At 38.9% G+C, this 27,683-nt stretch overlaps 1 protein-coding gene across 10 annotated transcripts in view; it reads left to right on the top strand.

The window, feature by feature from the left end:
• Positions 1 to 24,163, top strand: part of NTNG1 (netrin G1) — a 168,804-nt gene extending 144,641 nt beyond the window's left edge. For all 10 annotated transcript variants that reach the window (XM_068140978.1, XM_068140983.1, XM_068140981.1 and 7 more), the window contains one exon: positions 22,899 to 24,163. In XM_068140978.1, the coding sequence (XP_067997079.1) occupies positions 22,899 to 23,125 (227 nt within the window). In that variant the 3' untranslated portion in view covers positions 23,126 to 24,163. The remainder of the gene's footprint in view (positions 1 to 22,898) is intronic.
• The last annotated feature ends 3,520 nt before the right edge of the window (positions 24,164 to 27,683 follow it).

Raw genomic sequence — 27,683 nt, 5'->3', positions numbered from 1 at the left:
ACCCAGCACAGAGTGCTGCTGACCAAGCCATGGGCTGACAGCTTGGCCAGGAGTTTGCTATGGGGGATGGTGTCAAAGGCCTTGCTGAGGTCCAGGTAAACTACATCCACAGGCCTCCCAACATCCACATCCACCAGGCAGTCACCTGATCATAGAAGGAGATCAGGTTGGTCAGGCAGGACCTGCCCTTCCTAAATCCATGCTGGCTGGGCCTGATCCCTTAGCCATCCTGTAAGTGCTGTGTGATTGCACTCAGGATGACCTGTTCCATAATCTTGTCTGGCACTGAGGTCAGGCTGAGAGGCCTATAATTCCCTGGTTCATCCAACCGGCCCTTCTTGTGGATGGGCACCACGATGGCCAGCTTCCAGTCTTCTAGGACCTCTCTATTGAGCCTGGACTGCTGAAAAATGATGGAGAGTGGCTTGGCCAGCTCATCTGCCAACTCTCTCAGCACCCTAGGATGGATCCCATCCGGTCCCATGGACTTGTGGGCATCCAAGCAGCTGAGGAGAGCTCCAACTACCTGCTCCTGGAACATAAGGAAACTATGCAGCTCCCTGGCTCCTTCTGCCAGCTCTGCAGACCAGCTGTCTGGAAAACGTTCTGTCCTGCTAGTAAAAATTGAGGCAAAGAAGGTGTTAAGTGTATCTGCCTTTTCCTTATCCTTTGACACAATGTTTCCCTCCATGTCAACCAAGGAGTGGAGGTTGTCCTTGCCTTTCCTCTTGCTATTAATATATTTATAGAAGGACTTTTTGTTGTCCTTCATAGCAGAGGCCAGTTTAAGCTCCAAATGTGCTTTTGCCTCCCTAATTTTCTTCCTACATGATTTAGCAACATCCTTAAATATTCCATGGATTGCCTCACCTTTCTTCCAAAGGTGATACACCCTCTTTTTTTCCCTTAGTTCCATTAAAAGTTCATTATCCATCCAGGCTGGCCGTCTGCCCCGGCGGCTCATCTTCTGGCACATTGGCACAGCCTGTTGCTGCGCCTTCAAGAGTTCTTACTTGAAGCAGGTCCAGCTCTCCTGGACCCCTTTATTTTTAGGTGCTTTATCCCAAGGAACCCTCTGAATTAGTTCTTTGAGTAACCTGAAGTCTGCCCTCCGGAAGTCCAGAGTGGAGGTCATCTTGCTACCCCTCTTAGCTTAACCGAATACCGAGAATTCAGTTATCTCATGGTCATTGGTCCCTAAACACCCTCCGACCACCACATCACCCACCAGCCCTTCCCTGTTGGTGAAGAGGAGGTCAAGCATAGCCTTACCCCTGGTAGGCTCACGCAGCACCTGGGATAAGAAGCTGTCCTCCATGCACTCTAAGAACCTCCTAGACTGTCTCCTTTCTGCTGTGTTGAGATCCCAGCAGATGTCAGGCAGGTTGAAGTTGCCCATGAGAACAAGTTCAGGCGATCTTGAGACAGCCTTAAGCTGCCTGTAGAATGCTTCATCAACATCTTCTTCCTGGTTGGGTGGTCTATAACAGACTCCAACCAGGGTGTCTGCCCTGCCGGTCTTCCCTCTAATTCATACCCACAAGCACTCAACCCGATCGTGCCTAACCTCCATCTCAATGGCATCTAGTGCCTCCCTGATGTACAGGGCCACCCCTCCACCCCTTCTTCCTTGCCTGTCTCTCCTGAAGAGCTTGTAGCCGTCAATTGCAGCGTTCCAGTCATATGAGCCATCCCACCATGTCTCTGTGATGGCAACTACATCATAACTTTCCTGCTGCAACAAGGCTTCCAGCTCCTCTTGTTTGTTGCCCATGCTTCGTACATTAGTGTACATGCACTGCAGCTGGGCTGCTGGTTTCACCTCTGACTCTAGCTTATCACCCCCAGACTCCTGCCTGAGGGGACTAGTTTCAGCCCCTTCCCCCTTTGAAACTAGTTTAAAGCCCTATCGATGAGACCTGCCAATTCTCTTCCCAGAATCTTTCTACCTTTGGGAGACAGGCCGTTCTCATAGCTACATTTCTTTTTTCTATTTTATAGAAATTAGACTACTTCATTTAAGAGATAACACAAACACTAAAGATAAAGCTCCAACCATGGCAAGAAATTTAACCATCAACTACAGCTGGTTTGGGCCAGTCTTAAACTGAACATGGTGCTGTGTGACAAGAGGAACCTATAACAAAAGGTAGAAACATTTACACACAGAACTGCTCCTGCTAAAGTTTCGGGTTTTTTTTTAGTGGACGGTGGCAAAATATGAAGCAGGAGTGTCCATTTGATTTTCTAAGTGTACTGCTCATAGCCTTTTCTGTTTCTTGGTATGACATTTCAGGTGACTACATTTTGTTACATACATACAGGAGCATTTAAATAAACACCTTTTAATTTCACACACATGAGAACTGATTCCAAAGCCAGCTGCATATTTATCCAGTCAGGCAAAGAAAAAGGTTACTCTTGGGAAAATCTCATTTTACCAGCACAGCTCAGATTTTCTTTAGGTGTGATTACCCCACAGGGGAAAAATTGATTCATATTATTCACTATCTCCCTTCATATAGTCAATGAAAAAAATAAAAAAATATTGAACCTGCAAAGGCCTGGACTGAGTACAAAAGTTACCAAGAGCAGCCTGTAACCAAGTTCAATTCTGTGTTATTTACAGCCAGTTGTCCTTTAAAATCAGCTTGGTTCAACGGTGTAAACCTCAAACAACTAGAGAATGAGTCTTCAGACAGCAGTTCTACATCAAGCACTGAATAGTTTATGTTGCCTTCTTTCATTCATTTTAAATGTTTTTATTAAAGTAGGCAAAGGATTACACTCTTCATGCTCAAACTGTGCTCAGAGCTTGTATCTGTCTCTCAGACTGAACTTCTATTACTCTACAGACTGATAGATAATTCATATTCTGTCACAATGTGCATTCAGCTTATTATAGGACTATTCAAGCTTTTTGGCATGTATTTCTTCATGTGTTAGAATCCAAAGCATTTGATCAAAATCATCATGCAGATTGAATTGTCAAAGAAAATAAAACCTGAAATTGTAACCCTCACATCAGCATTTGCTTTCGAAAGTTAGCATTTACAGAGCAGATATCTTACCATCCATTTCTTAGCCAAAAAGAAATACTACTAATAAAAAATACACCAGAACTTACTGGGAAAAATACATTATGGACTTCTTTCTAGACAGATGAAACACACAAATGTAATTGTCTGCTTCGCTGAAGGTTAGTGATACTTTATACATGTATGTAAAGATGTATTATGTGAGTCCTTCGGTACCTGTGCAGTGAACTTGTGGATGGGAAACTCAACCCTGTAAAACGAAACAGAGAAACAGAAATTCAGAGGTGTGACACCCTGTGTTCCAGTTCAGCCTTGCCATTGCCTGTGTGGGCACACAGGCAGTGCATCTGTATCTTTGTGTATCTTTTACATCTCTTTACAAGTACCTTAAATGCTTTTAGCTGATCAGGATACAGGAGGATTTCCCCTCTGAACGGCTACTGTGTATATTTTCAGTTGTGGTGTGTTTTGGTGCCAGGATTATTATGCAGTCTGAAAAACATGTGTTTAGGGGTCTGGATGTAAGAGGAACAGGCTCCACTTCAAATGGCTCCAAATTTAAATCCAGTTTCTCAAATCACTCCAGGATCCTGTTGCTGCAACTCAAGGCAAAATATGGCTTGGAGATGTAAAACAAGTAAGGCAAGATTGCAAATGAAATGACAGCATTATTTGGCCTGATTCCCAGCTGGTTCCACTCACCTGAGGGGAAGCATGCTGACCACTTGTACTGCCACACATGAATGCTGGGGATTTAAACCTGAGAAAAGACATGAACGTGCCTATTGACGCATGCATTCCAAAATACATGAATAACAAGGGACAGAATAACCAGACTTAGACAAGGATACAGAGAAAATGGATCAGCAAAGTGTGAATATCATGGAATGGTACTGGTTTTTAATGAGATACTGGATTTGAAGGAGAAAAAGAAAGTTGATAGCTGGGGAGAGGATATTTTAACCAGGATAATCCTGTCAGAACATGAACACTGCATTTAAGCAAAACAATTAAGTGAATCACCTTTACAGGGAGCAGAGAGAAAATGAAAACAGGAGGTGCTTTCCCTGTACACAGATCTCTGTATGCAGTTACTGTAGCATGCCTAAGTTGGGGATCAAGTCTCAGTCTGCTTTTAAATTGCCTACGAAGTGTGTGGAATATTGAAGAAATGGAAGGAGCTGAAGAAGGAAGAGACTAGAGGGACATTGCTGAGAGCTCAAGGACATTGTCTCAGTATCTCTGTGCTGGAAGGAAGGCTTCTGTGAACAGGATGGGACTGTGAGTTAGTTAACTCCTGTGTGTGGGAAAGCCAAAGAAAGTAACAGGCTGTAAATCAACCAAAGGGTCACAGGATGTTAGGGGTTGGAAGGGACCCCAGGATAAAGCATAGAAGAGTTATCATAGTTAACATCTTACTAAGAGCCACCAGGCTCTTCACAGATTGCAGCTCCTCACTTCAGAAGATTTACTCTGATAACTGGGTGATCAAAAGTATTTTCTCTTAAGTGAAAATAAATGGGTTTGTAGCAACATTTATATACCTGGCTTTTAATATAACTCTCTTTCCCCAACAAGGTGAAGGATTGGACTGGAGCAAAGAGGTTGCTCTCCTCTTGATCTTGCCCAAGCTTCAAAGGTGCTATTCCATGGCTGCTCTAATTGCAAGTGCTGCAATCCCTCTTCTCCCAGTTCCCAGCTATTTACTTCCGCACTTCTAGCAATCACTCAGGGACTTGCTTGACATTTCATTGAACTGTTTTAAACCTAACTCAGCAACGCTAACAAACAAACTAAAATAGCTTTTTGTGCTGTGATCTGAATCAGCAATGGGTTGAGCAAGCAGGAGTACCCTGGGAGAGCATGACCCAGTCAGCTGGGGAGTGATGTAACCCTAGCAGGCAGCCCTTAGACTGGAGTAGGCTGCTGTGCAGCTGTAGCACATCTGTTAGACCACTCAGGTTGCAGTATAGCAAATTGCTGGGGTTTTGCCAGACCCAAGACACATAATTTCAGGTGGATGAGCAAGTGGATAATTAGGAGACTTAATAAAAACATTTTCCTTTAAAAACCAAAATATTCTATACCCTCCCCAAAACAATTAAACTCAGTAACCTACCGAAAACCAGACAACTCTCTTAAGTTTTTCTTGTACTGAAGCCGAATCATAGCTTTTTTTCCTTAGAGATGGCAAAACCAGGATTCTGCACAGAGCCAAAATGAGCAGTGGTGACAGACCCGAGCAGAGTGCATTTCAAAACAGCCCAGTTTCAAAAGAGGGAATACAAATTCTAGGGTCTTAGTATTTTTGGTGCTGTATCATGGGAGAGTTCTGAACAACTAAATACTGGGAAATGCATGAAAAGTTAAACAAGTAACATTATTTGCTTTCTTTAGTCAGATGATTTTTTAAATGGTTAATATTTGATAGCACGATGATAAATATTTTAATATAGTATATTGCAGTCAGTTAGGAATAGATCAAAAAGATACAAAGTAAGCTCCACTAGATAAATTTTTATTAGCTACATGAAATAGAACATAAAGCTTGATAGCAATTACCATTTAATCTATTCACGTTTGGAAACATATTGAAGAGGAAACATATAACTCGGTTGTTATGAATTATTAAATGTTCATTTGAACAGTGATGAGCAGAACTGCTTTTGCTCTGAAAAATCTGTCACACTTCCCTTTTAAGCCTGCTCACTGGCTATAACTTTCATGTCATTTGTCTGCTCACTGCCTTTTTATGAGGGCAGAAATAAAGAGAGCAGTGGCACCAGAGACACGCCCAGATGGGATGGTTTGATGAAGGGGGCTTAAGAGGATCATTTAGGAGGAAGAAATCTCGATCCTACTTAACTGCAAATAAAAACTAATTGACCTGAGGCCATGAAAGATTGTTGACACTTCCTATCTTGGCATTGTTGCAGTTGATGGCATTGCTGACAGCAGCATCTGCTGATTATTAAGACTTCAGTTGTAACTGTTTAACTTCCTTTACACATCTGCAAATACAACTCTCAAGAGGTCTTTCTGTTCACAGTGATAGCAATATGAAGCCCAAAATTTAGTTTAGAAGATGTTAGCTTTTAACTTGCAAGGTGCTATCTGTCTCCCCTAACAGAAGCTAAGCTTCCCCAGTGTTACTGAATTTAAAAAATGCCTTTTAACACTTTGCATTAATAAATGGGTGCTGTGGCAGTAGGTATGCTGAGATTTGAACTACCTTTAAAAGGACTTACTTCTACCTTTAATGGATTTCAGAGTTATTCTGGGTGCAGAGGCCTACCTGATGTTAATGTGTGTCTCCATCCTGCACTTGAACATGCAGGTTTATATAGTACTTGAGGTACTTCCCAAAAGATGTTACATGTCTTTAATCATTGACAGTATTTGTTATGAGTAATCTCTAGAGAGAATAAAAATATCCAAACTCAGACAGGTTTTATACAGATTTAGTTGAAATTTAGTACTCAACAGGTTGAGTACTTCAACAATGAATTTCTGAAAATAATCAAGACCTTTCAAGAGATGAGCTCTTAACCAAAACACTTAACAGAAGTACCTTTTTACATTTCTCAATTCCTACTTCACCCTACTCTATTGTGACCATCTTACTTGGCTTGTTTTTAGATCTAGCCTTCAAAACCTTTTGCTCCTGCCAGTCATGTGTTTCTCTTCATGCTTGCATGCTTACAGACACTAGACCTTGCAGTAGAAAATTCAAAAGGCTATATTGAATCAGACCAGGGATTGATTTACCCCAGTGTCCTCTATTTGACAGTAGTGGGCTTGAGTGGTATTTCATTCAGCATAGACATTTGAATCCTAGGAGGCTGCAGCTCACGGATTTTCTGAACCAAAGAGTTCATCAGTAGCTTCCTATTTAGTTGGTCTCAATGAACCTTTCCTCCACTAATTTGCCTAATCACTTGAGATATTCCTGCTTTTGTTATCCAAACATCCTGGGCACAAGTTCATGATTATGCAAATTACAATAACAACAACAATAATGATGATGATGATGATGATGATAATATTTTTTTTGTTTTAACTGGCTGGCTGACAATTTCCTTTGGCACTCCCTAATTTTTGAGAGGAAGCGGTAATAAGAATAAATGAATGGTCATTTCCAGTTTACCTTTCTCATAACATGAATGATTTTATAGATTCCTACTTTGTTTTCCTTCAATTTATCTTCCCTTTCGTATGATGAAGAAAACTAATCTATTCTCTCCTTTTAGAAGAGCTGTTTATATCTATGATTGCTCTCGATTCTACCTTTTTTTGGTAGTGCTATGTACCTTTTAAATATGCAGGACTTCATGCGGCCTTCAAGAGATGGCTGCATCATGAACTTACATGGTGACATCATGGTGTTTTCCCTTTCATTCTACTCTTTCCTGTCCGGGAGAAAGGGGGGGGGGGGGGGGGGGGGAATGGAACATATTAGCCATTTTGACTGACAAAGAGCATTAAGTCAATATTTGCAATAAAATACCCTGAACTACTCTTAGGGTCCCTTCAGTAAATGGTAAAAGCCATTTCACTACTCTTGAACACTGAATTTCAACTGCCATTATATTATGCTGTCACCCAGCACCTTAGAAATTCTTCTGAAGGTCTTTACAGCCATGATACTTTCATAATATGAGCAAACCTTATTACTCTTCACTCATTTTTCTAGCACAATACTGCATGTGTAGTCCTGACATAGTACTTGAAGGACTGAGTGGTAGTCTTTGACATTCATTCTTACCCTGCTTTCCCTTTTACTCAATCCATGATTATGCCACAGTATCACAGTACATTAGAGGTTAGAAGGGACCTCCAGAGATCATCAAGTCCAACCCCACTCTGCCAAAGCAGAATCACCTAGGGTAGTCCACACAGGAATGCATCCAGGTGGGTTTTGAATGTGTCCAGAGAAGGAGACTCCACAACCTCTCTGGGCAGCCTGTTCCAGTGCTCTATCACCCTCAATGTAAAGAAGTTTCTCCTCCTGTAGAGGTGAAACCTTCAATGTTCAAGTTGTTCATTGTCTTACTATTGTGTACTACCAAAAAGAGATTGGCCCCATTCCCTTGACACCCACCCCTCAGATATTTACAGACACCGACAAGATCCCTTCTCAGTCTTCTCAAGTCTTAACAGCCCCAATGGGTATTAACCCACCACACCAGGGCTCTCAGTGTCTCTTCATAGGGGAGCTGCTCAAGTCCCCTATCATCCTTGTGGCTTTCTGTTGTATTTTCTCCAGCAGGTCTCTGTCTCTCTTGAACTGGGGAGCCCAAATCTGGACACAGTATTCCAGGTGTGGTCTCACCAGGGCAGAGTAGAGGAGGAGAAGAATCTCCCTAGACCTGCTGGACACACTTTTCTTGATGCACTTCAGGATACACTTGCCCCCAGCAACACAGGCCTGGTAACCTTTGGAAGTTCTTCCATAGTTACTACTTTGTAGATTTTTGTTTTCCTCTCTACCTCACATATAATTTGTAATTAAGTAAATAAGTAATTATTAATTTTTAATGACTTTATCCCATTGCTCACTCATTTCTGGCCTTCCTCAGTGCTTTACCATGTTCTTACAGAAAGATTCTGGGAGTCTGTACTCATTTCTCTCTTCCTTCAATTCATAATTTCAACATTTTTCCTTACTGATTGTAAATGTAGTTTATTTATAAAGGTTTCTTTTATTTTTCTGCTAACAATGGAGTTTTCATAAAAATCCTATTAAATTGTGCTGTTCTATTTGATACTTCACTGTGCCTCTCTGTTACGACCATCTTGCCAAATAATCTTCAAGCATTCTGCCCCTTCAGCTTCTTCTTGAATTTCTTTCTAATAATTACATCATCTTCTTCTCTTCCCCTAGTCTCTTGCCCCTGAGACATCTACTAACCCTTCCAGCAAATGCAAATTCATTTTAAATTAAGCATGCAAGTAAATATTTTGACAAGGAACATGGGTATGAAAAAATCAGGAACAAAAGCTTGATCTTATAAATGTCAGTCCAGCTTTCTATTAGATATCTGTCTACTATCCTTTACAGCACAAACGTTAGTCAGGTAACAACTTACAAGGGTGAATGCAGCTCTTCTCCCAGGCAACTAGTGACAGGACAAGAAGGCATGGTATGAAGCTGCACCAGAAGAGGTTTAGGGTAGATATTGGGAAGTACTTCCTCGCAGAATGGCTGATTAGGCACTGGAATGGACTGCCTAGAGAGGTAGTGGAGTCATCATCACTGGAGGTCATTAAGAAAAGATTGGATGTGGCACTTGGTGGCATGGTTTAGCTGATGTGGTGGTGTTAAGTCAGTGGCTGGACTTGATGATCTCAGAGTTCTTTTCCAGCCTCATAATTCTGCGGTTTACAGGATACAGCAGGAATTTAGAGGGGACCGACAGCCCATACACAAGTACCACGATGTTCTGCAAAGTATTAACAGTGTTGTTCTCTCAAATTTGTTCATCCCTGCACGGTCTCAAGATGTAGTTTTGTTGATTACACACTGTTCTTCTCATCATCCTGGACCACAGTCAAGTAGCCAAGTCAAGCCCATTATAATTATCTTGGCTTCTAGGAAGCATAATTAAATTGTTAATAAAACTCTTATCTATAATCATTGGGTGAGAAGAGAAAGGTGTGACATTAGTGGAAGTTGAAAGATTTCTATAGAGGAGAAGAAAGAGAGCTTGATTATAATTCACTTGTTGATAATTAATGTCTGTAGAAGATTACTTATAGTTGAGATCAAATTGAAGTAATTATATTAAAGTGACTGTGTGCATTAACATGACTGATTTCAATATGCAGCTGGGGTTCACAATGATTAAAGCATTATGCCCCAAATGATTTGTATTTTTTTAACTACAGCTTGGACAAGTACTTCTTCCTATGCTAGCTTTTTCCCTTTCCAATGACTATCTGTCTTTTTGTTCAGATGAAAGTGGAAAAACACATACTAACAATTACCCTGGCTGAATCTAAAGACAACATTTTGATTTGCACTTTTGTTTGTAGGTCAACTTATGCACTTTATTCCCTTTCTAGAGATTGAGTGGAAGTGTCTTTCCAAACCTTTTCACACTTTTCAGACATCTGTGAAACCCTGTGCATCTTTCAGAGGTACAAAGAATAGAGCATTACAAAAAACAAAATATTGCTCCAACTGATGGAGCAATTTGAAGGTTTTTCAAATGGGCCTGAGAACATACCCTTGCACTTCAAAACTGCTATGTTATAGGAAGCTCAGCCATAATCACTTTGGAAGAGGGATTTTGCTCTGAATAGTTAGTTAAGTTGGACTTAAGAAATAGCACCAAGCAGCTATAGGTCAGGGAAACACAGGGCTACAATCAAAAGAGCTGCCAGCTTTGTTACCCATGTACACTAAGCAATCCCTAGGTGCTGTAGGAACAAATACCTCCAGTATCCTCAGTATAGAAATAGCTGTCCACAGGTTCCATTCAGCAGGGCATCCTCTTAATGAGATGCTGCATCACTGGGCTCTGAGTGTTACACACACTTTAAATGGGAAATGAATTTCCCTTTTTGCCAAGAAGATCATAGAAATAGGAGTCATACTTTGAAGGGTTTAGAATTTCATTTCCAAGGGGAGTAAAGAGAATTTCACCACATGTAGCTCTTTCTTTAAAGAGGTGAAGCTGCATTTTGATAGTGAGGCAATAAGCAGTGACTAGCATCCAAAGAGAACTAGTTACTCTCACAAGGTTCAAAAACTTGACTTACTTCCTACTGGTTTCAAGAACAGGAGAATGCCACAATGAGATTGGAGCTGTTAGTGCAAGGAAAAATCATACTGAGGGCAAACCCAGCATCCTTAACTCAGCCTCATTATGTAGGTGTTATGCAGCAACATACAGCTCTCTGTGAGGCTTCTGTGCTCAGCGAAAGCATCCTATTCCACATATCTTTGCAGACAGTGTGCAGAAGTTTCGAAGTGCTGGGGAGAGACCTGAAAGGCTGCATGTACACATCATAACTTCTGCAAAGGTTTGAACATTTGAGTCAAGATTTGCCCATCAATCAGGAAAAAGAAGCCATATACTGCTACAATTTTTCTGCAGTGACCCAAGAGCCTTGCTAGTTCATGCAAAACCATTACCAATTTAAAACACAACTGAAAAGATGTTTAGAGAGGTGTACACCAGTTCTATATATTCTTTTATTCAGTGGCAACATGTCCACATAGTGAGGGTGCTGCAGCAGCCCACGCTGCTCTGCACCATTAGAAGACCTTGACTGTTTTGCAAATACAAAACATTGAGCTAGCTAAGATGTGTTGAGCAGCTCCCTCACCTCCTCCCACACATCCTGGCTTTGGCCCAAATCCCTCAGTTGCAATTCCAGACATTCCCTTTAGCACTCATCTTTCTCTTTTAGCTTAGCAGCTACTCATTCTGTCTCATTCTTGCAGTCTTCAGAAAACTAACATCCCACTCAGATCTGCCATGTTACCACTTAAGAAATGCTGTCTTACACAGGCAGCATAAAACCTTTGCATTTCATTCCTATCATGCTCTCAGTTCACTGGGCCTATGTTTCAAACCCAGGCAGGACCCATGCTGGTGTGTCTGCTCATGCAGACAGCATGTCTGTGCAGAGGTTGCCTTACATGCTGGCTAGCCATGCTTGCCATTTGGCTTCATGCAGCAGGAGGAGGCTTGGTGTTTAGCCAAAGTGTTTGACTCCTCACAAGGGTCCAGACTCAGACCAGTCCTACAAGAAGTCATCCTAACTGGAATCGTAGCCTTTTCTGGTCCTTCAATGTCACGTGCACCCATCAACTAGCACTCTGCACAGGCATGCAACAAACACTAGCTCTCACCACAGCAGGCAATGTAAAGGAATACACACAGTTGTGGAGGAGCTGGGATTGAAGAAATCAGATCTCCATTGCCAGGGTTACTGAAAGAGACAGGCATCTAATAGGAGTTGGGGGGGTAGGGGTATGCAAGGTAGAGTGGCTGGAAACAGAGAACAGGGCTGGAACCAAAGAGAGAAACTTGTCAGGAAATACAGCTTCATCAGCCAAATCCTATTTACTAGAAATGTGCTTCCATTTCCTCTGAGAGTTCTACAAACAAATACACTCAGACATTACATTTTAAAATACACTCTGACATTATGTTTTTAAAGAATATATAACATTCCAGAAGCATATTTTCGTAAAGTTGAGCATTCCTTATGTGATCCTTCCTTCTCTAAACCCAAGGTGAGTATTTAAGTTTTTAGCCACTTCTCAGGAGCATGACTAAATGACCACAGTTTTAGCTTTTCAGTCCTAAGTACAAGCGGAAGACCAAGAATTATTTCTTCTCCCTATGAGGAAAGGCTGAGGGAGCTGGGTCTCTTTAGCCTGGAGAAGAGGAGCCTGTGGGGTGACCTCATTCATGTTTATAAAGATGTGAAGGGCAGCGTCAGGAGGACAAAGCCAGGCTCTGCTTAGTGAGGTCAAATGACAGGACTTTGTCGCTCTGAGGGTCACAGAACCCTGGAGCAGGCTGCCCAGAGAGATTGTGGAGTCTTCTTCTCTGGACACATTCAAAACCCACCTGGATGCATTCCTGTGTGACCTGCCCTGGGTGATCCTGTTGTGGCAGGGAGATTGGAGTCTATGATCTTTCAAGATCCTTTCCAATCTGTAACATTCTCTAATTCTCATCATGCAGTTTACAAGTATTGGTACAATGTGTCTTTAGAAATATAGAACACGGTGATTATAGAGTAATTTATTTTGACTAGATTAATGGAGCTATCTTTGTTATTTTTCAGCTCTGACATGACCTGAAAATAAAGGTTGGAGAAAATAACTTGATTTAAAGTGATGCAAGTATTTTGAAGTGAAATCATATTTTGCAGTTATCAGTTCCTTGGGGATCTTAGGTTATTTCAGTCTTCATTAATAATTACATTTTAACACCTTCATGCATCAGGATTGATAAACACAAATATGTCTGGTAATCGGCTTGTCAAAACTAATATAAGAACCTCAGAAAGCACAGAAGGAAACTATTGTTACTGAAGAGAATCTTTTAACTCTGGACTTCTAAATATCTGTCATTTTCTTAACATTTTCTCATAGTAAACAATCCCCATCCATGTTTAAGTGAATTATCTTTAGTTTATAGGCACACACAGAAATTTTCAGACATTAACCCCGATGAACACATGCTGAGTGTTCTCTAAGACAGGTCTATTGTTATTCAGATGTTTTCCACACTGCAGCAAAATTGTAGAGTCGACCAAATGAGATAGGTGCACTTTTATCAGTACTGCAATCACTTAGTAGTAGTAGCTAGCATGTTGTGAAAAATATGTAGATTGTCTGTATATATTCTTCATCCGCATGGGTCAGTGTGTAATAATGACTTACGAACTCTAACTGCATACTTATCAAAACATCGCTTGTGGAAAGACAAATAATCAGAGCCATTGAAATGTTGTTACCAGGCAATATCTTATTGATATTCCAATGAAAAGAGTAGGAAAGTAAAGCATTGCACTAAATAAACTTCTACTTGCAGGACAGCCTATGATCCAGTATATCTCAGAACAGAATTATGATATAAGACTGCTTGTTGAGTGTCACCTTTTTAATTTTATTGTAATAACTAAAAATAGACAATAACACCTGATATTTTTAAAAGCCAAGATAAAGCAGAGGGGATAAAAAAACCTTTGCAAATATTTGTCATATTCCTGATACATTACTATGAAGCTGCTAAAATTCTGACTGGTGAGACTGGAGGTTCATACATGACATTGGTATTTTAAATGGTCAAAATATTAATCTTCTACAACTGCATATGACAAGGTTGCATATTCCTTTGCTAAACTTCATAGTTTATACGCCTTTACAAAAGAGTGCCCCCAAACTCCCTTGGAAACTGTATTCAGTGTATCTAATAATCAGTGCAATTCAGTAAATAGAACAGCAATCCAGTGGACCTGTGTTCATTCCCTTCTTTTGCTAGTATAGGCAAATCATTTGACTTTCCCAGGCATCAGCTTCTCTATTGTTGATAGGCAAAACTCCTACTCTGAAGAGCTTTGTGAGACCTACAGGGTGGTGGTTTTATCTCTATTCTAGAGCTAGCTCCATGGAAGGACTCTGAAGCATTTCAGCCACATTCAAAACAATAAATCAGTGTCTATTCAGAAAGATCTCCTAACTCTCAGCATTTTTCCTCAAAGAAAAAATATATCCCTCATGTTTCATAGGAACTATATAAATGTTTGATCTTTACCTTTACACTGTAACTGATGTCCTTAATGTTCATCTCCTGAGATTCTGCACCATCTACTTTGCACATTGCTGTTTTGGTCTCCTATAGTAGACTATTATCTGGTATCTTAAATATCTCTGTTCTGAAAAATGAAAGAGGAATATGTAATGACAAATATAAACGTAGCTTTGCCTTCTTGACACTGCAACATATCTGATAAGTCACATTTACTCAAGTGTGACTTTTTTTATTACATACTCATTACATTTGAATATCTTTGATATTGAAGATAGTGTAATTAAAGATTACTGATTCTCTTACAAACACTGTGTGTAGAAGTCAGTCATAAAGTCTATTTCCAGTACAGTTTGTTACTAATTTTTCCAAACATCCCATGCAATTAGCCCTAAGCAAAAGTAATGAGAAAAAAAGTTTGCAACATTCAAATTGGCTTTGATCACAAATAACTTTAGAATAGCAATATTCAAAGTTTGACTTGACATGAATATAGCATCTTCTGTGAAAAAAAAATAAATACAACTAAGTCTGCTTTTAAAAACTAGCCATTACAATGATAAATTATTACTTTGAATTCAAAGAAATTATTAATTTGAATTCAAAGAATTTTTCTACACTATGTTTGCTCAGCATAGCAAACAAAATTTGCAGAACCAACCTTACTCTGAGTGATACTAAACCAATATTAAAACTTCAGCTCTTTCTTAACACTAAAACCAGGACATACATTACTGAGCTACAACTATGGTTCTTTGGGCAATAAAAACTTAAGTAGCACATTAGTCCCCTTCATCAAACACCATCATGAACCCTTCTGCTCAACTTCTCAGGGAATACATACACACATGCACAACTATACCATTTATTTGGGGAGCAAAAACTCAGGAGAGGATAAATGTTCTAAATACTGTCATTAAAGAACATAAGATTACCAATTAATTTCTCTCTCAGTAGTTCTCCAATAATTTTGTCTACAAAGAATTTCATGATCCAGGGCCATGTGGGTGTTTTGTGGAATGGCAATATATCTAGTATTTGTCTTCATTTTGGAATACCATGACTAACAGCAGCCATAAACACATTCTCTCTAATCTCTCCTCTTCCTTAAAAAAATAAAATAAAATAGGAAAAATATTTTCAGTTGTGATTATGTTCTCTGGTTTTGCTGCCAAATAATGTAGTAAGTGTGGAGGACTATCTCATGGGGTTTGCAACATTCATTGGGAAGAATGGCAGAAAGAGAAACTTCTGTCTTTGTAAACACAGGAAAATTATTTGTGTTCTTTTGTAGGGCCAAAACCCACCAGATTACTCTAGCAAGGACCAAAGCAAGGGCATGTGTTAAAATACACTTCCAGGTCTGTAGGCAGAGGGTGCTTGAATGGAGACCTCAGATGAAGCTTTTCATAGCTCTTGGTGACAACATGGGGGTTTCCAGATAGCCATGTCCAGGTTGCACAGCTTCACTGGATCGGAGCAGATGTCAAAGGTGGACAGTGTAGAGCCTGCAGAAGAGCAGCAGGCTGCCCACAGCAGTCAGAGCCTGCTTGAGCACCTAGGGCCCCAACAGGCTGGCATTCCCCTGGCAGGCATCCTGCCAACACTCTTACAAGCCTAAATGTCTCATAGGTCTTCCAGTTCCCTGTAAACATCTGACATGCTTTCTGGCACCTGTAACAGCAGTAGCTTCTTGCATTTAGGTAACCAAATCCCACCTTCCAAATATGCACAGGGCTATTTGATGACCACTTGATCTTCTGTATCTGAGGAGGTTTTGTGCTTAGCTAGTCTTTATTGATGGTGGTTACACCTGAATCCTGACCTTGCTGGTGGCACTAGACTAGAAAAACCCTGTAGTTTAAATTGCTTTTCTTCCTAGTTAAGGAAAGAGAAGACAGATGATGTAAGAATGCTCATTTATCTCCAGGAAGACAGAAATAATGGTGCTGCAGCTTACAGCTTTTTAAGTGGAATATGAGTGATAGGGATATGTAGTCCCTTTTGAGCAACTAAAGCTGGGATCTAGCTTATTGCTCTCCTGAGATTATCCTAATATATGATAAGGATCAGAGCAATTCAGTGGTGCTACTCCAGAAGAAAAGCAATAACAAGAGTGGAAAAAACTTTTTTCCCCACTTTGGGAATCATCCTCTTTTGAAGTATGAAATTGGAACCATCCTAGTCAGAAGACTGAAAAGTTCATCAATCATTTCCTGAAACTGAGGAATATTAGAAAGTATTATCTCAATCATAATTCTTAGATAACTAAATCTAGATTAATCATTTTCAACCATTTTAACAAGCAATCTTGTTTCTGCCAAAGCTAGAGTGGCTTTTCTATCATGAAAGAGTATCATTTGCCAAAGTGAGTTTTCCCCTTGTCCTGTTGATGTGTTTCTTCTCATTTTTGTTTATTAATTAAATCCAAAGATTTTAGATTAAGAACAGAGACAGAACATGAGAAATTCCAGACAACTTGTGAAATAGATTACCTTTCTACCTGTACTATCTTTATACCAACATTAAAGTAAAATTTGCACTGTAGAGGATTTTGTGCTTTCAGCAGTGAAGCATGATCGACTAAGTTTACCCATGTGGATGCTAGGATAAATTAGTACCTGTTTACAAGAGAGAGATCACCATCCATTCTGTGGCTGTGCACTGAGGAGAACTCAATAGTAGCTGTGTCTTCTTGTAGAAACTCTGAAGACTTTTCCTGCAATTTGATTAAAACTGGCTTAGCTTTGATGTGTGAATTGTGCAGAAATTACACGTAGGCAAACAAACTCTAAATTCTACCAGAAGTTTTCAAACACAGTACCTCCATTAGCTATTTGCTTTCTGAAAACTTAATATAACTGCTTTGATAAAAAAATGTCAAGTGTCATTTTGATTGTGCCTAGGATAGACATTTCTAAGGCAAGTTAAGATAGAGATGTCTGCCTTTAGAAGCTACTCTCACTTGGTCAGTGTGTATTTCCTTGTGTTGTTCACAATACAATTAATATCAACATTGTTTCAACTTTGCAACAGAGATCTTTGCATTAATGTTTGTCATTTTGTGACTGATTTTTACATATTAAGATATGCTTTACGCTTGTGCTTGTCTACACTGATTTGTCTTAACTTCAGAATGTCTTGGTAGAAAAGAAAAAAACTTTTCAGGCAAAGCATCAACTTTGTCTTGATGTGACAGTTTCCTAAGGTTGTTTCACTGATCCCACTACAGTAAATGCTGTTAGTGTCACTTACAAAAAAAAAAAAACAAACCACCACCTACAAACCGTTACATGTATGTCATTTAAAAGAGCAACAGATGTTTTTCATATCAGGTATGTCTGTGGTGTAAAACCACTGGAGAAGTCTGAAGAACACTGATGTGTATTTGTGGTAGCAAAATATTTTAAAGTCAGATGGCAGTAAATGTATCTGGTAATAATACTTTAAATCCTTACAGTAATATAATAGTACACCTGGAAGACAGAGGGAGAGAAAAATGACAAAACTTCCCAGTCAGTTATTAGCCACTGGTTATTCAAATGAATACAATTCTTAACTTAGAAAAAGATGAGGTTTTTGTCATGTGCTGTGCAAAACTAATTGTAGCAGCAATAGTTGTAACCTTTCAGAAGAAGCCTGACTACTAATTTTCCCCATGCCCTTATGTCCTCATACTACTGTCTACAGATGAAATCTTGAGCATAGAGATCTTTAATATATAACATGTATAGATTGCATTTTGAGGATTTTTGCATTTTTAGGCAATTTGAAAATACTTTTATTCTGACCATTTATGTTCTGATACAACTGGAAACGAGTTTGAAACTTTGCATTTAAATGAGACTTAAGTGTTTTGCATTCCTCAATTTCATTAATAACTGTTTGACAAATTGTTAGAAAACCATTACTGAGACCTCACAACAGCAGAGTTTTTCTTGTGCATGTTTGCTATATGTATGTATAGATATCTACATTCTTATTAGGCATACACACATCCTCCTCATTTGTTGCAATTTCTTTTACATTCTGTAATTGTTTTTACCATTTGTGAAGTTATCACATTTTGAGAGAATAATGCATGTGGGTTACAGAATCTTTATTTGTAGCAATTAATTCTGTACTTGACAAGAAATTGCCTGTGCTCAGCCTCAATTTACTTGGTGTTCAGTAATTTTTTCATGGTATTTCAATGTGCTGCTCACAGCTCTTTGTATGTAGACACCCAGGACATATATTGAAGCTACCTATAAACATCATTACTGCAAACATGGCTTTCACTATGCTCGGGTTTTTACTCACTTCATGTGTACTGAAAATTTCCACATAAATTAATTCAAGTAATAGTCTTATTACTAGATAAGAAGTACCAAGGAAACAGATGCATTAGAGACATAAACAGCTAAGAATAATTTCTTCAGGCACTAGATACACATGCTTTCAAAGTTTTGAACAATGGGTGGAATCCAAGGTCAAAAAAATCTCATTATTTCAGTTGTGCCACTCACACAAACCACTGACAAACAGTATAAAAAAATTCACTGCAGCAGAGCTAGGGTCAAAGCTTGCATCAGTACTTTAGCATAGACAAAATGCTGTGTATTACATTCAGAGCTGTCAAGCCCCCTATCTGTCCAGGGACTATAGCACTCATGATCTGGGAGACAAAAAAGGAGAATAGTGAAGAGATTATTTTTAAAAGACAGAGATGGAGGGAAATGGCTGTAACAAATTATATCAGAAACAGAGCACACTGAAGAAAACTATGATGAGAGAGATGGTATAAAACACTGCTTGGAATTACAGACCAGAATTCAAGGAAGGAAGCAAGGACCTCTGAGAAAAAGTTTTCTTTCTGTGACTTCAATAGTCTTTATCTTGTTCCCACAAACGAATGAAAATGTCATTAAAAATACAGATTTTGATGAAGAACATGAATACCACCTATCCTTTTGAATACATTCAGTTCTTTTAAAGTCAATACCCTGTTTCTTTCTCATACTGCTGTGGCTGACCCACCTGACTAAGATGGTACTGTAGTCAAGCTGTACAAACATTAAGGGTATGGCAGGTGGGAGAAGGTAGGAGAGGGTACAACAGGCAGGAAAGTTCTGTATTGCCAGGCTCGCAGCTCCTGCTGCTTTGAGAAATGAAAGCGCCAAGGGCCAAGCACATACTAGGGCTCCTGCAGCCTTACCTGCACCCACCAGCACCAGGTGCAGCAGTTCTTGAGATTCAGCAGAGCAACGGGTTTGTAAGTTCCTGGCATTCCTGCCCTGTTCAGCAGCTCCCAGGTCACTTACTGCCTTCTCTAAGTAAAACCTCTTCTGAAATAAAAAGGTGTTCTAAAGTCTATCTTGAAAAAAATTACTGTGTTAACATTAGAAACACTGTTAATTTTCTTAAAAGCAATTAATATACTTGCCTTGCTTTGGTCTTGGCAGCATGTCAACTACTTGCAAGGCACAAATTTTGTTTTCAATTCCAGTGAGTGTGCTCCAGTGAAAGTATTTTTCTCATGCTGCTGATATGCTGCACTCATTAGCTATTACTAATCAAGTTCTTAAACTGAATAAACATAATTACTTAATATACAAGCTTTAAGACTAATCCTGACCATGCTTTCAGGATGGTAGAAATGGTATTTGAGAAAAAAATGACAAGAACACTGGGGTGGGGGAGGATTTCGTAACATTTTCAGGACTGTTTCATTTATCTTCCATATCACCACAACTGCTATCTACATTGAACCTATGTGTGTGCACATGTGCAAGAGAAAGAGACACAGGGCTGAAACTGAGGAAAAGAAAGCACAGACAATACAAGATTAACAAATTGAGAATTTTCAGCTGCATAATAGTTTGGTGAGAACATGAACATCTATCTGTTCTTACCCTTTCAAAAGCATACAAGAACAATGAAGGAGAAGCTTTTGATCCATCCCTTCTTTAAGTACCTTTTTTTTGTTTTCTAATGAGCAATAAGTAATCTGATTTAAAAATCAGCATCTCTAATGTTGGATCCAGAATTCTGTAGACATCAATGGCACACAGTAATAAGGACCAATGGATACAAACTTGAACATAGAAGGTTTCACCTCAACCTGAGGTGAGGATGACAGAGCACTGGAGCTGGCTGCCTGGGGGAGTTGTGGAGTGTCCTTCTCCAGAGACTTTCAAAACCCACCTGGATGCATTCCTGTGTAGCCTGCCCTAGGTGATCCTGCTTTTGGTACAGGACACTGGATTCAATGATCTGTGAAGGTCCCTTCCAACCTCTAAGATGCTGTGATTAGAGGCATTTGACAGTAGCCTACATCAGTGTGAAAGGCACAACAGCCAGCATCTAGCAAAACCCACTTCAGCCACACACCTCCAGCAACATGTAACTACAGGTCAGATTCTGGGCTGATGGCCTCTTGAAATACCAGGTTCAAAATAAGTTTAAAAATAGGAAAGCTATTGAAAAATAAATTTGGTTTACTGAATACTTGGGAAAATTTGGATAATATATTCTGTGCCAACCACAGAGTGAAGTGCCTCATCTGCTGTTTAAGAAGCAATATTTAACTATTGAATTCCACTCAGTACTTCAAGGCAAACAATGGTCAGTATTGATTGGACAGATATTTCACCATTTTCATTGCCTGAACTGCAGGAAGCATCCCAGCAATGAGTGTTCTAGAACAAGCACACTCAGTAGCTGCACCATCAGATAAAGTATTTTGATTTTGCATCTGGATATCACTAAACATACACAAAATTAATGATAAAGTCAGCTTTAAAGATACCTAGCCTCAGTTACAAAAGATGTAGCTAAAATACTGATTTTTAAATATAGTTCATTTTTTTTCAGCCTGTTTTATTTTTCTGAGTAGTTAACCTCATCACATTTATTGGGTGGTGTTTTACTGTTGCTTGTACACGGTCTAAACTATTTTCTGTAATGTATGTATCGAATGTTAAAATTCAGACAAATGGCAGTCATCAGTATGTGGGGTTTGTACTTCAGTATTCAAATTCTGACACCACAATGCAGAAACCAGACAATAATGTTAAATCCATAGCTCTCAGTAAAAAACTTTAATTACTAAAGGAATCACTAAAAAAAAATAATAAAAAAAATTAACTTTTCTCTTTTAATTGCATTTCTGAGTTTCTAAAACACTGTGTTATTGTTTGGCCCACTTGGATGCAGAACATTAGAAAGCAGTTAAGCAGTTGTCAGAGAGTTCTCTAGAGTGAGAAAATAATTTTTCTGAAAGTAAGGCAGGACAGATAAGATTTCCAGTACAGCTGCTGGTGCACAAAATTGTACAGAATTACAGCACTTAAGAACTTGGACTGATTCAGTTTTAGCTCTCATAATATTTGGGTTGCTTTTAAAAATAAGTAAATCAACATTCATTAAACCATACTTTTTTGCAGCAATAACTAATAATGTTTACAGTAAAATTAACATTTTCCCCATTCTAAATTATTTAGGGTATTTCCAGACGCAGGTATGCATAAACAGCATAGTGTCTTAAGCCTACTTCTAACACAAATAATATTTTCCCTGATTCTCTGAGTGGAAATTGTTACTGCTACATTTTGCCTAGACAGTAGGTGCAAGATATTTACTAAAATTGCCTCTCCTATGGAAGACAGAGCTCTAATCTAGCACATATTCCACTAGTGGTGTCATCCAGAATAAAACAGAGATTGACACGTTCAAGCAGTTTTTTCCTCATATTTCAACATATTTACCTGGTGACATTTTTCCATTTATAATAAGCAATACAAAGCAAAACTGCCAATTTTCCAAAAACAGCTCTAAGACTTTTGCCTGTATTATTTTAACTCCTGTGTTAAGTACGACTTCTGAAGTTGCTGTATCAGTTTTAAGACATCAGTTGCTCTTGTAGCAAAGTAGTAAATCTAACTAAGAAAAAATATTTGATCTGTAATGGAAATAACATTATCTTTTATTTCCATGTGTATATACCATATAATCCCCATCCAATAGCATGCTGAAATTCCTGCCTCTGCTTGCCTTATCTTTTTTTTTTTTTGGTGGGAGGGGGTGGGTGTGGTGTAATTTCTTCCAGATCATTCACATACACAGTCCTTGATTATAAAACCCTGCATTATCATACAGACCTCTTTACTTCAGCAAAGCCATGTTACATTTTTAACCACTGTTCATGCTTTCCAAAAAAAGTTGTAGATATATTTCACCTTTCAGATAACACCACACTCACCTACAGTTCTGGTTCATTAGTAACTATAAAGACACCAACGTGGCACAGGACAGGTAGTGATATTCATGTTGACTCATTATTAATTCATTAATTAATATTATCATAGTCAGTGGACTGAAGTGAATGATATGGTTCTCCAAGCCTAGAGCAAAAAATAAATAAATAAGCAAAACAGAACAAAAGAATCAAATTTGAACTGTTTTAAAACACACATCTCCTGTTTACATCTCAGGAAGAGGGGGGAGGTAATGCCGTAATTCTGGTTTTAGTGCAGAGCTTCCAGTGTAGAACTTGCATTTATTCTGCTTGTCTTTCCCTCTCTCCCTTGCTATCTTGCAGCAAACGTGTGTGACAATGAACTCCTGCACTGCCAGAATGGAGGAACGTGCATCAACAATGTGCGATGCCAGTGCCCTCCGGCCTACACTGGCATTTTGTGTGAGAAGTTGAAGTGTGAAAGGGATCCAGGAGGCTGCAGTCAAAACTCCGGCCAGGGGGCAATATCACAGAGGCCTCTGTTACTACTGACTGCTCTACTAGGAGCAATTGGACTCTGCATATGCTAGACTCCGTATGGTTGATGGCATCACTTCCAGACTGCTTCAAATGAATGCACCACATGAAAACAAAAGAAAACAAAATCCAAGCGTTTGCTACTGAAATTAAAAAAAAAAAGAAGAAGAAGAAAAGAGAGGAAAAAATAACTACATACAAACAAGAAGGCCTAACTGAACTAAGCCATATTAATCAGTTATGGACAGGGCTCTGAGTCAAGACTGTTCACCTGTGACTCGAGACAAGTTGGCAGCTGCCTATTCTATCAAATCAATGCTAGCTGCAAAGCTCACACAGGACTGAAACGGCTTTGACAGCTCCCAGAATGGGAAGAGAATTTACAAAACGTTTGCTACTCCTATATGGTGCGCTACTGTACCTCCGCCCGGAGCGTGGACCGACCAAATAAAGGCATTCTTTGCTGTCAGTGCATTGTGGGTATAAGGAAATCTGTAAAAGCTGCCATATTGGCCTGCTTCAGTCCCTGAATCCTTTCCAACCTGTGCTTTAGTGAACGTTGCTCTGTAACCCTTGTTGGTTGAAAGATTTCTTTGTCTGATGTTAGTGATGCACATGTGTAACAGCCCCCCTCAATAAAACTCAAGCCAGTCATATCCTTGTATACCTTAGCAGCACCGCATCGGTAAGATGCTGTGTTCACCTACTGTACAAGAGTGGCTATAGGACAAAAAGTGTATTTATCCTTTTGTATTCAAATGAAGTTATTTTTCTTGAAATAATGTACAATGTAGATTTTTTGTATTATTGCCTATTTGTGTTACCAGACAATTTGTTAGTGTATTTAATTCTAATCAGATAAGAGGAAAAAATATTACTTTTTATTTAGTCCTTTTCTTTTTTCTTCTTTTCTTTTTTCCTTTCATTTAATTGTGCAGAGATTTCTCTGTATGGGCAACGTGCTGGCATCAAAGAATATCAGTTTACATATATAACGAGTGTAATAAGATTCCACCAAAGGACATTCTAAATGTTTTCTTGTTGCTTTAACACCAGAAGATTTCAAAGAATAAAAATTCCTGCATAAACAGTTTCAGTATGATGTGTTGCTATTTCTTAAGGCCTTTTTCAGAAAACAGCAGCAAAAAAAAAAAAAAATATTATCATTTTACCACCTAGTAGTATATGCAAGAAAAAGTTTCAACACTGGAAATTACATCATAAAAATCTAGCCTGGTTTTATTTTTACTATTGTCATTATTTTTGCAGACAATTTTAAAGATAAAAGACATCACCTCTTGAAGAGGATTTCATCAAATCCCAAGCTTGGAGAAGATATGGAAAGATGAATAGTCCTCATCTTTGTTTTCTCAGTTAATCACAAAAATTATCCCAACACTAATTTAGTATTACAGAATATAGTCTTTAATTGATCCCATTTTTGTGGATTCTGGCAGTCATGAAGTACATATAGCCATGGCTTATATTGTTTCTGCAAAAGCTTCATTAAAATGATATGGTTATGTAGGTACTACAGTCTGCCTAAGAAACTGCAAAAACAGCAGCAATCACCCAAAAAAAGCACCAAGATTTAACTTTTAATAAAGTCAAGTTTAATATTTAGAAGGAATGTCAAAATATACAGCAGCAAGTAGATAAAAAATGCTGCTCCAGCAAATAAAGTTTGTTTTAAGTATTGCCCAAGGTGTAATAAATTCTTGTTTCTGCCTTTTATTAGGCCAATTACTAAGTGTGACAGAAAAGGATAGCAAGAATAGAGAGGCAAGCCAAAACCACAGCAGCATTTCAAAGTTCCAGGGGAGGGGGGAGGAATCAAAAGGCAGCAAGACTCTGTGAATTCATTTCCTGGCAATTTTCATCATAATAGCTGTAAATATTTTACCAACATAATAGCCTAGTGTGGGAAACAATCAGCAAAAGAATAATTGCTTAGAGAAAGAAATTCTACTCTGGCTGCCTCTTCCAAAAGGGGAACAGAGCAGAATTTAGGGCGCTGCCTTCTTGGATAAGCTCTTTCAGCTGAGGAAGCAAGTTTTGCAGGCCAGTAACCAGAAACAGGTAGGCAAATCAGATCTTCATTTCTAGAAGAATCCTGTGGAGATGACGACAACAAAAACACCAAGCTGGTGCCTGTTCAGGCTGTCACCAGGCCCTTCACATAAAATGTTCACTATGCACATTGCCACTCTCGTTTGGTGGCCTAAGTGAGATAAGGCAAAGATAAATTAAGACTTTGGGTGGCGGCTAGCACTGGCCTACAAGAGATTGCAGATATGTCTTAGAAGGATGTTCACAACAACAAACAGAAAATTATGTTGCAGACTCAATGAGAAATGTAAACTCTAATACAGGTGGGCATGCAGAACTGCAGATTACCTACAATTAAGTGGATTTCTGAGATTAAAACGTGGAATTTAAGTTTTCTTAAAGCTTATTAGCACAGACCACATTCAGATTGTGTAATTACTAGAAAAGTTGCACTTTGACTGTCATCATAAACTCGATGCTTTGTCGAAGTGCTAAGCAAGCATGTTACGCACATTTGGTTAGAAGAGATTCTGCCAGCAGTGCTGAACTATAATCAATATCAGATCACAATCAATTCAGTTGTATTCCAATTTCATATACTTACAATCCTCTAAACCAGGGCAGAGTATATGGCTTTCCATGTATTTATCTACTATTGCATGCATTTTCTCCTCCCTCACCTATTAACACAATTACAGTTTTATACAGGAGTACATTCAGCAGTAAGTTTTCTTATCAATCATCCTTTTCTTCAGGTTCATTGTTTTTTTCCTCTGAACTCCACAGAACTTCACCAATTTAAAATTTTTAATATAACTTTCTGCTACAGTGCCCCAAGTATATTTCTAAAATGATGTGTGAATCTTTGAGAAAGGAGGAGATGAGCACCACACAACATTGCTTTGCCTGATGTTATTTAATTTGGTAAAAATTAAGGCAGAACCTATTCTCTGTTTCAGAGGCTGTAAACAGATTCCTTTTCTGAAAGATACAGTTATGTCTTCCCATGAAGACATGTAGTTACAGTATCTTCTTTGGGATTCACCTGAAAAGATATACTTCTTCCAACATACTTTAGGTTTCTTTCCCTGTGAATGTTTGTAAATTAGGAAACACATACCTGGTACTGAAAAGAAAACAGGAGCAACATGATCACTAACCTATGATTTTGGTTCTGTGTCAAAGTGCAGCAAGTGGAAACCTATGCAGAATTAATTCCTGGATGATATTTCTTTCCTAGAAGGTTAAGCATCTAAAACTGACCAGGCTTCACATTGCTTAGTTGTCCAGATCACAGTTCAGGATACAATGACCTTAAACCTAGCACGCAATCAAGTTTATGCAGCTGTATTAGTTCCAGTTATTTTACTAAATTAGTTGAGTCCTGGTGTGCTTGCAGTTCTGATGTTTCTAACTGGAGAATTGGTTCTTATCTAAGATGGCTGTGATTAACATCTGAAAATGGGGCAGCTTATGACAAGGTGCTGCTCCACAAGAAGGGAGCTGCAGAAATTTCCACTTCAAGCTAGGCATCATTCTCAAAGGGACCTTAACAGAGAGGCCTCTGTTTTAGTGCTCCATGACTGTTCAAGACCAAACTATCCAAAGCAAAAAGAAGAATCTAGTCAGATGCAAATTGACCCCAGATATTGCCCTCAGATGATAATTGATCTAGTGTTTTATTATGACTGAGACAACAGATAAAAAGCTATTTCATGTAGTGAACAGAACAAAAAAATAATGTGCAAAGGACTCCTCAAATTTGGAAAGAGCTCTTCTGCTTGCATATAATTTTATACATCTTTCTCATAACTCCAAGATGCCAGGGGGATTTGTTATGGCCTCATTGGGATTCTAGGTTTATTAAACCATTGAATTAACTAGATTCATCCATGCATGAGGTTTATTCACCTGTGAGAAATTTGAGCAATATCTTTCATAGAATATGCAAGAGCAGATTTCCAGCCAACCTGCAACCCAGGCTTCATGCTTGTCCTTGCAAATGCAAAGTTACAGATGTAAATATTAAGACATAATCAATTCATTCCTAAGAAAAACTGCTAAGCTTAATTATTTATGAATGCAAACGTTTATCCACCAAAATGCAGATCTGGAATTATAAATCAGATATTTCATGTTAACCAACTTAATACCTTTTCCATCTATTAAAAAAAAAAAAAAAAAAAAAAAAAAAAAGGCAGAACAGCAGCATTTTGCACCATATGGTGCATTTCATTTGACAAAATGAAAGTTCAGCAGCAGTACAGTATGTTCACCGAGACATCATTTCTGCCACAATATGCAACAGCTAAAATACCAGTACAAAGCATATGTTTCCCTTCCTTGGTTTTCTAGCCATCATTACCTATAGAGACCCAAACACATACATAATGAAATATTGCTCTGGAAATATTTCAGCCTTTCTGTGAGGAACTGCTTCCTAATATCTAACCTAAACCTCCCCTGGCACAGCTTCATACCACACCCTCTAGTCCTGTCACTAGCTGCCTGGGAGAAGAGCCTGACCCCTCCCTGACTATAACTTCCTTTTAAGTAGTTGTA

Source organism: Melanerpes formicivorus, unplaced genomic scaffold (genome assembly GCF_026170545.1).
Source record: "Melanerpes formicivorus ecotype bairdi unplaced genomic scaffold, bMelFor1.0.p_v2 SCAF_7, whole genome shotgun sequence".
In the NCBI taxonomy this organism is placed as follows: Eukaryota; Metazoa; Chordata; class Aves; order Piciformes; family Picidae; genus Melanerpes; species Melanerpes formicivorus.
This window is presented reverse-complemented; position numbering and strand designations above follow the sequence as displayed.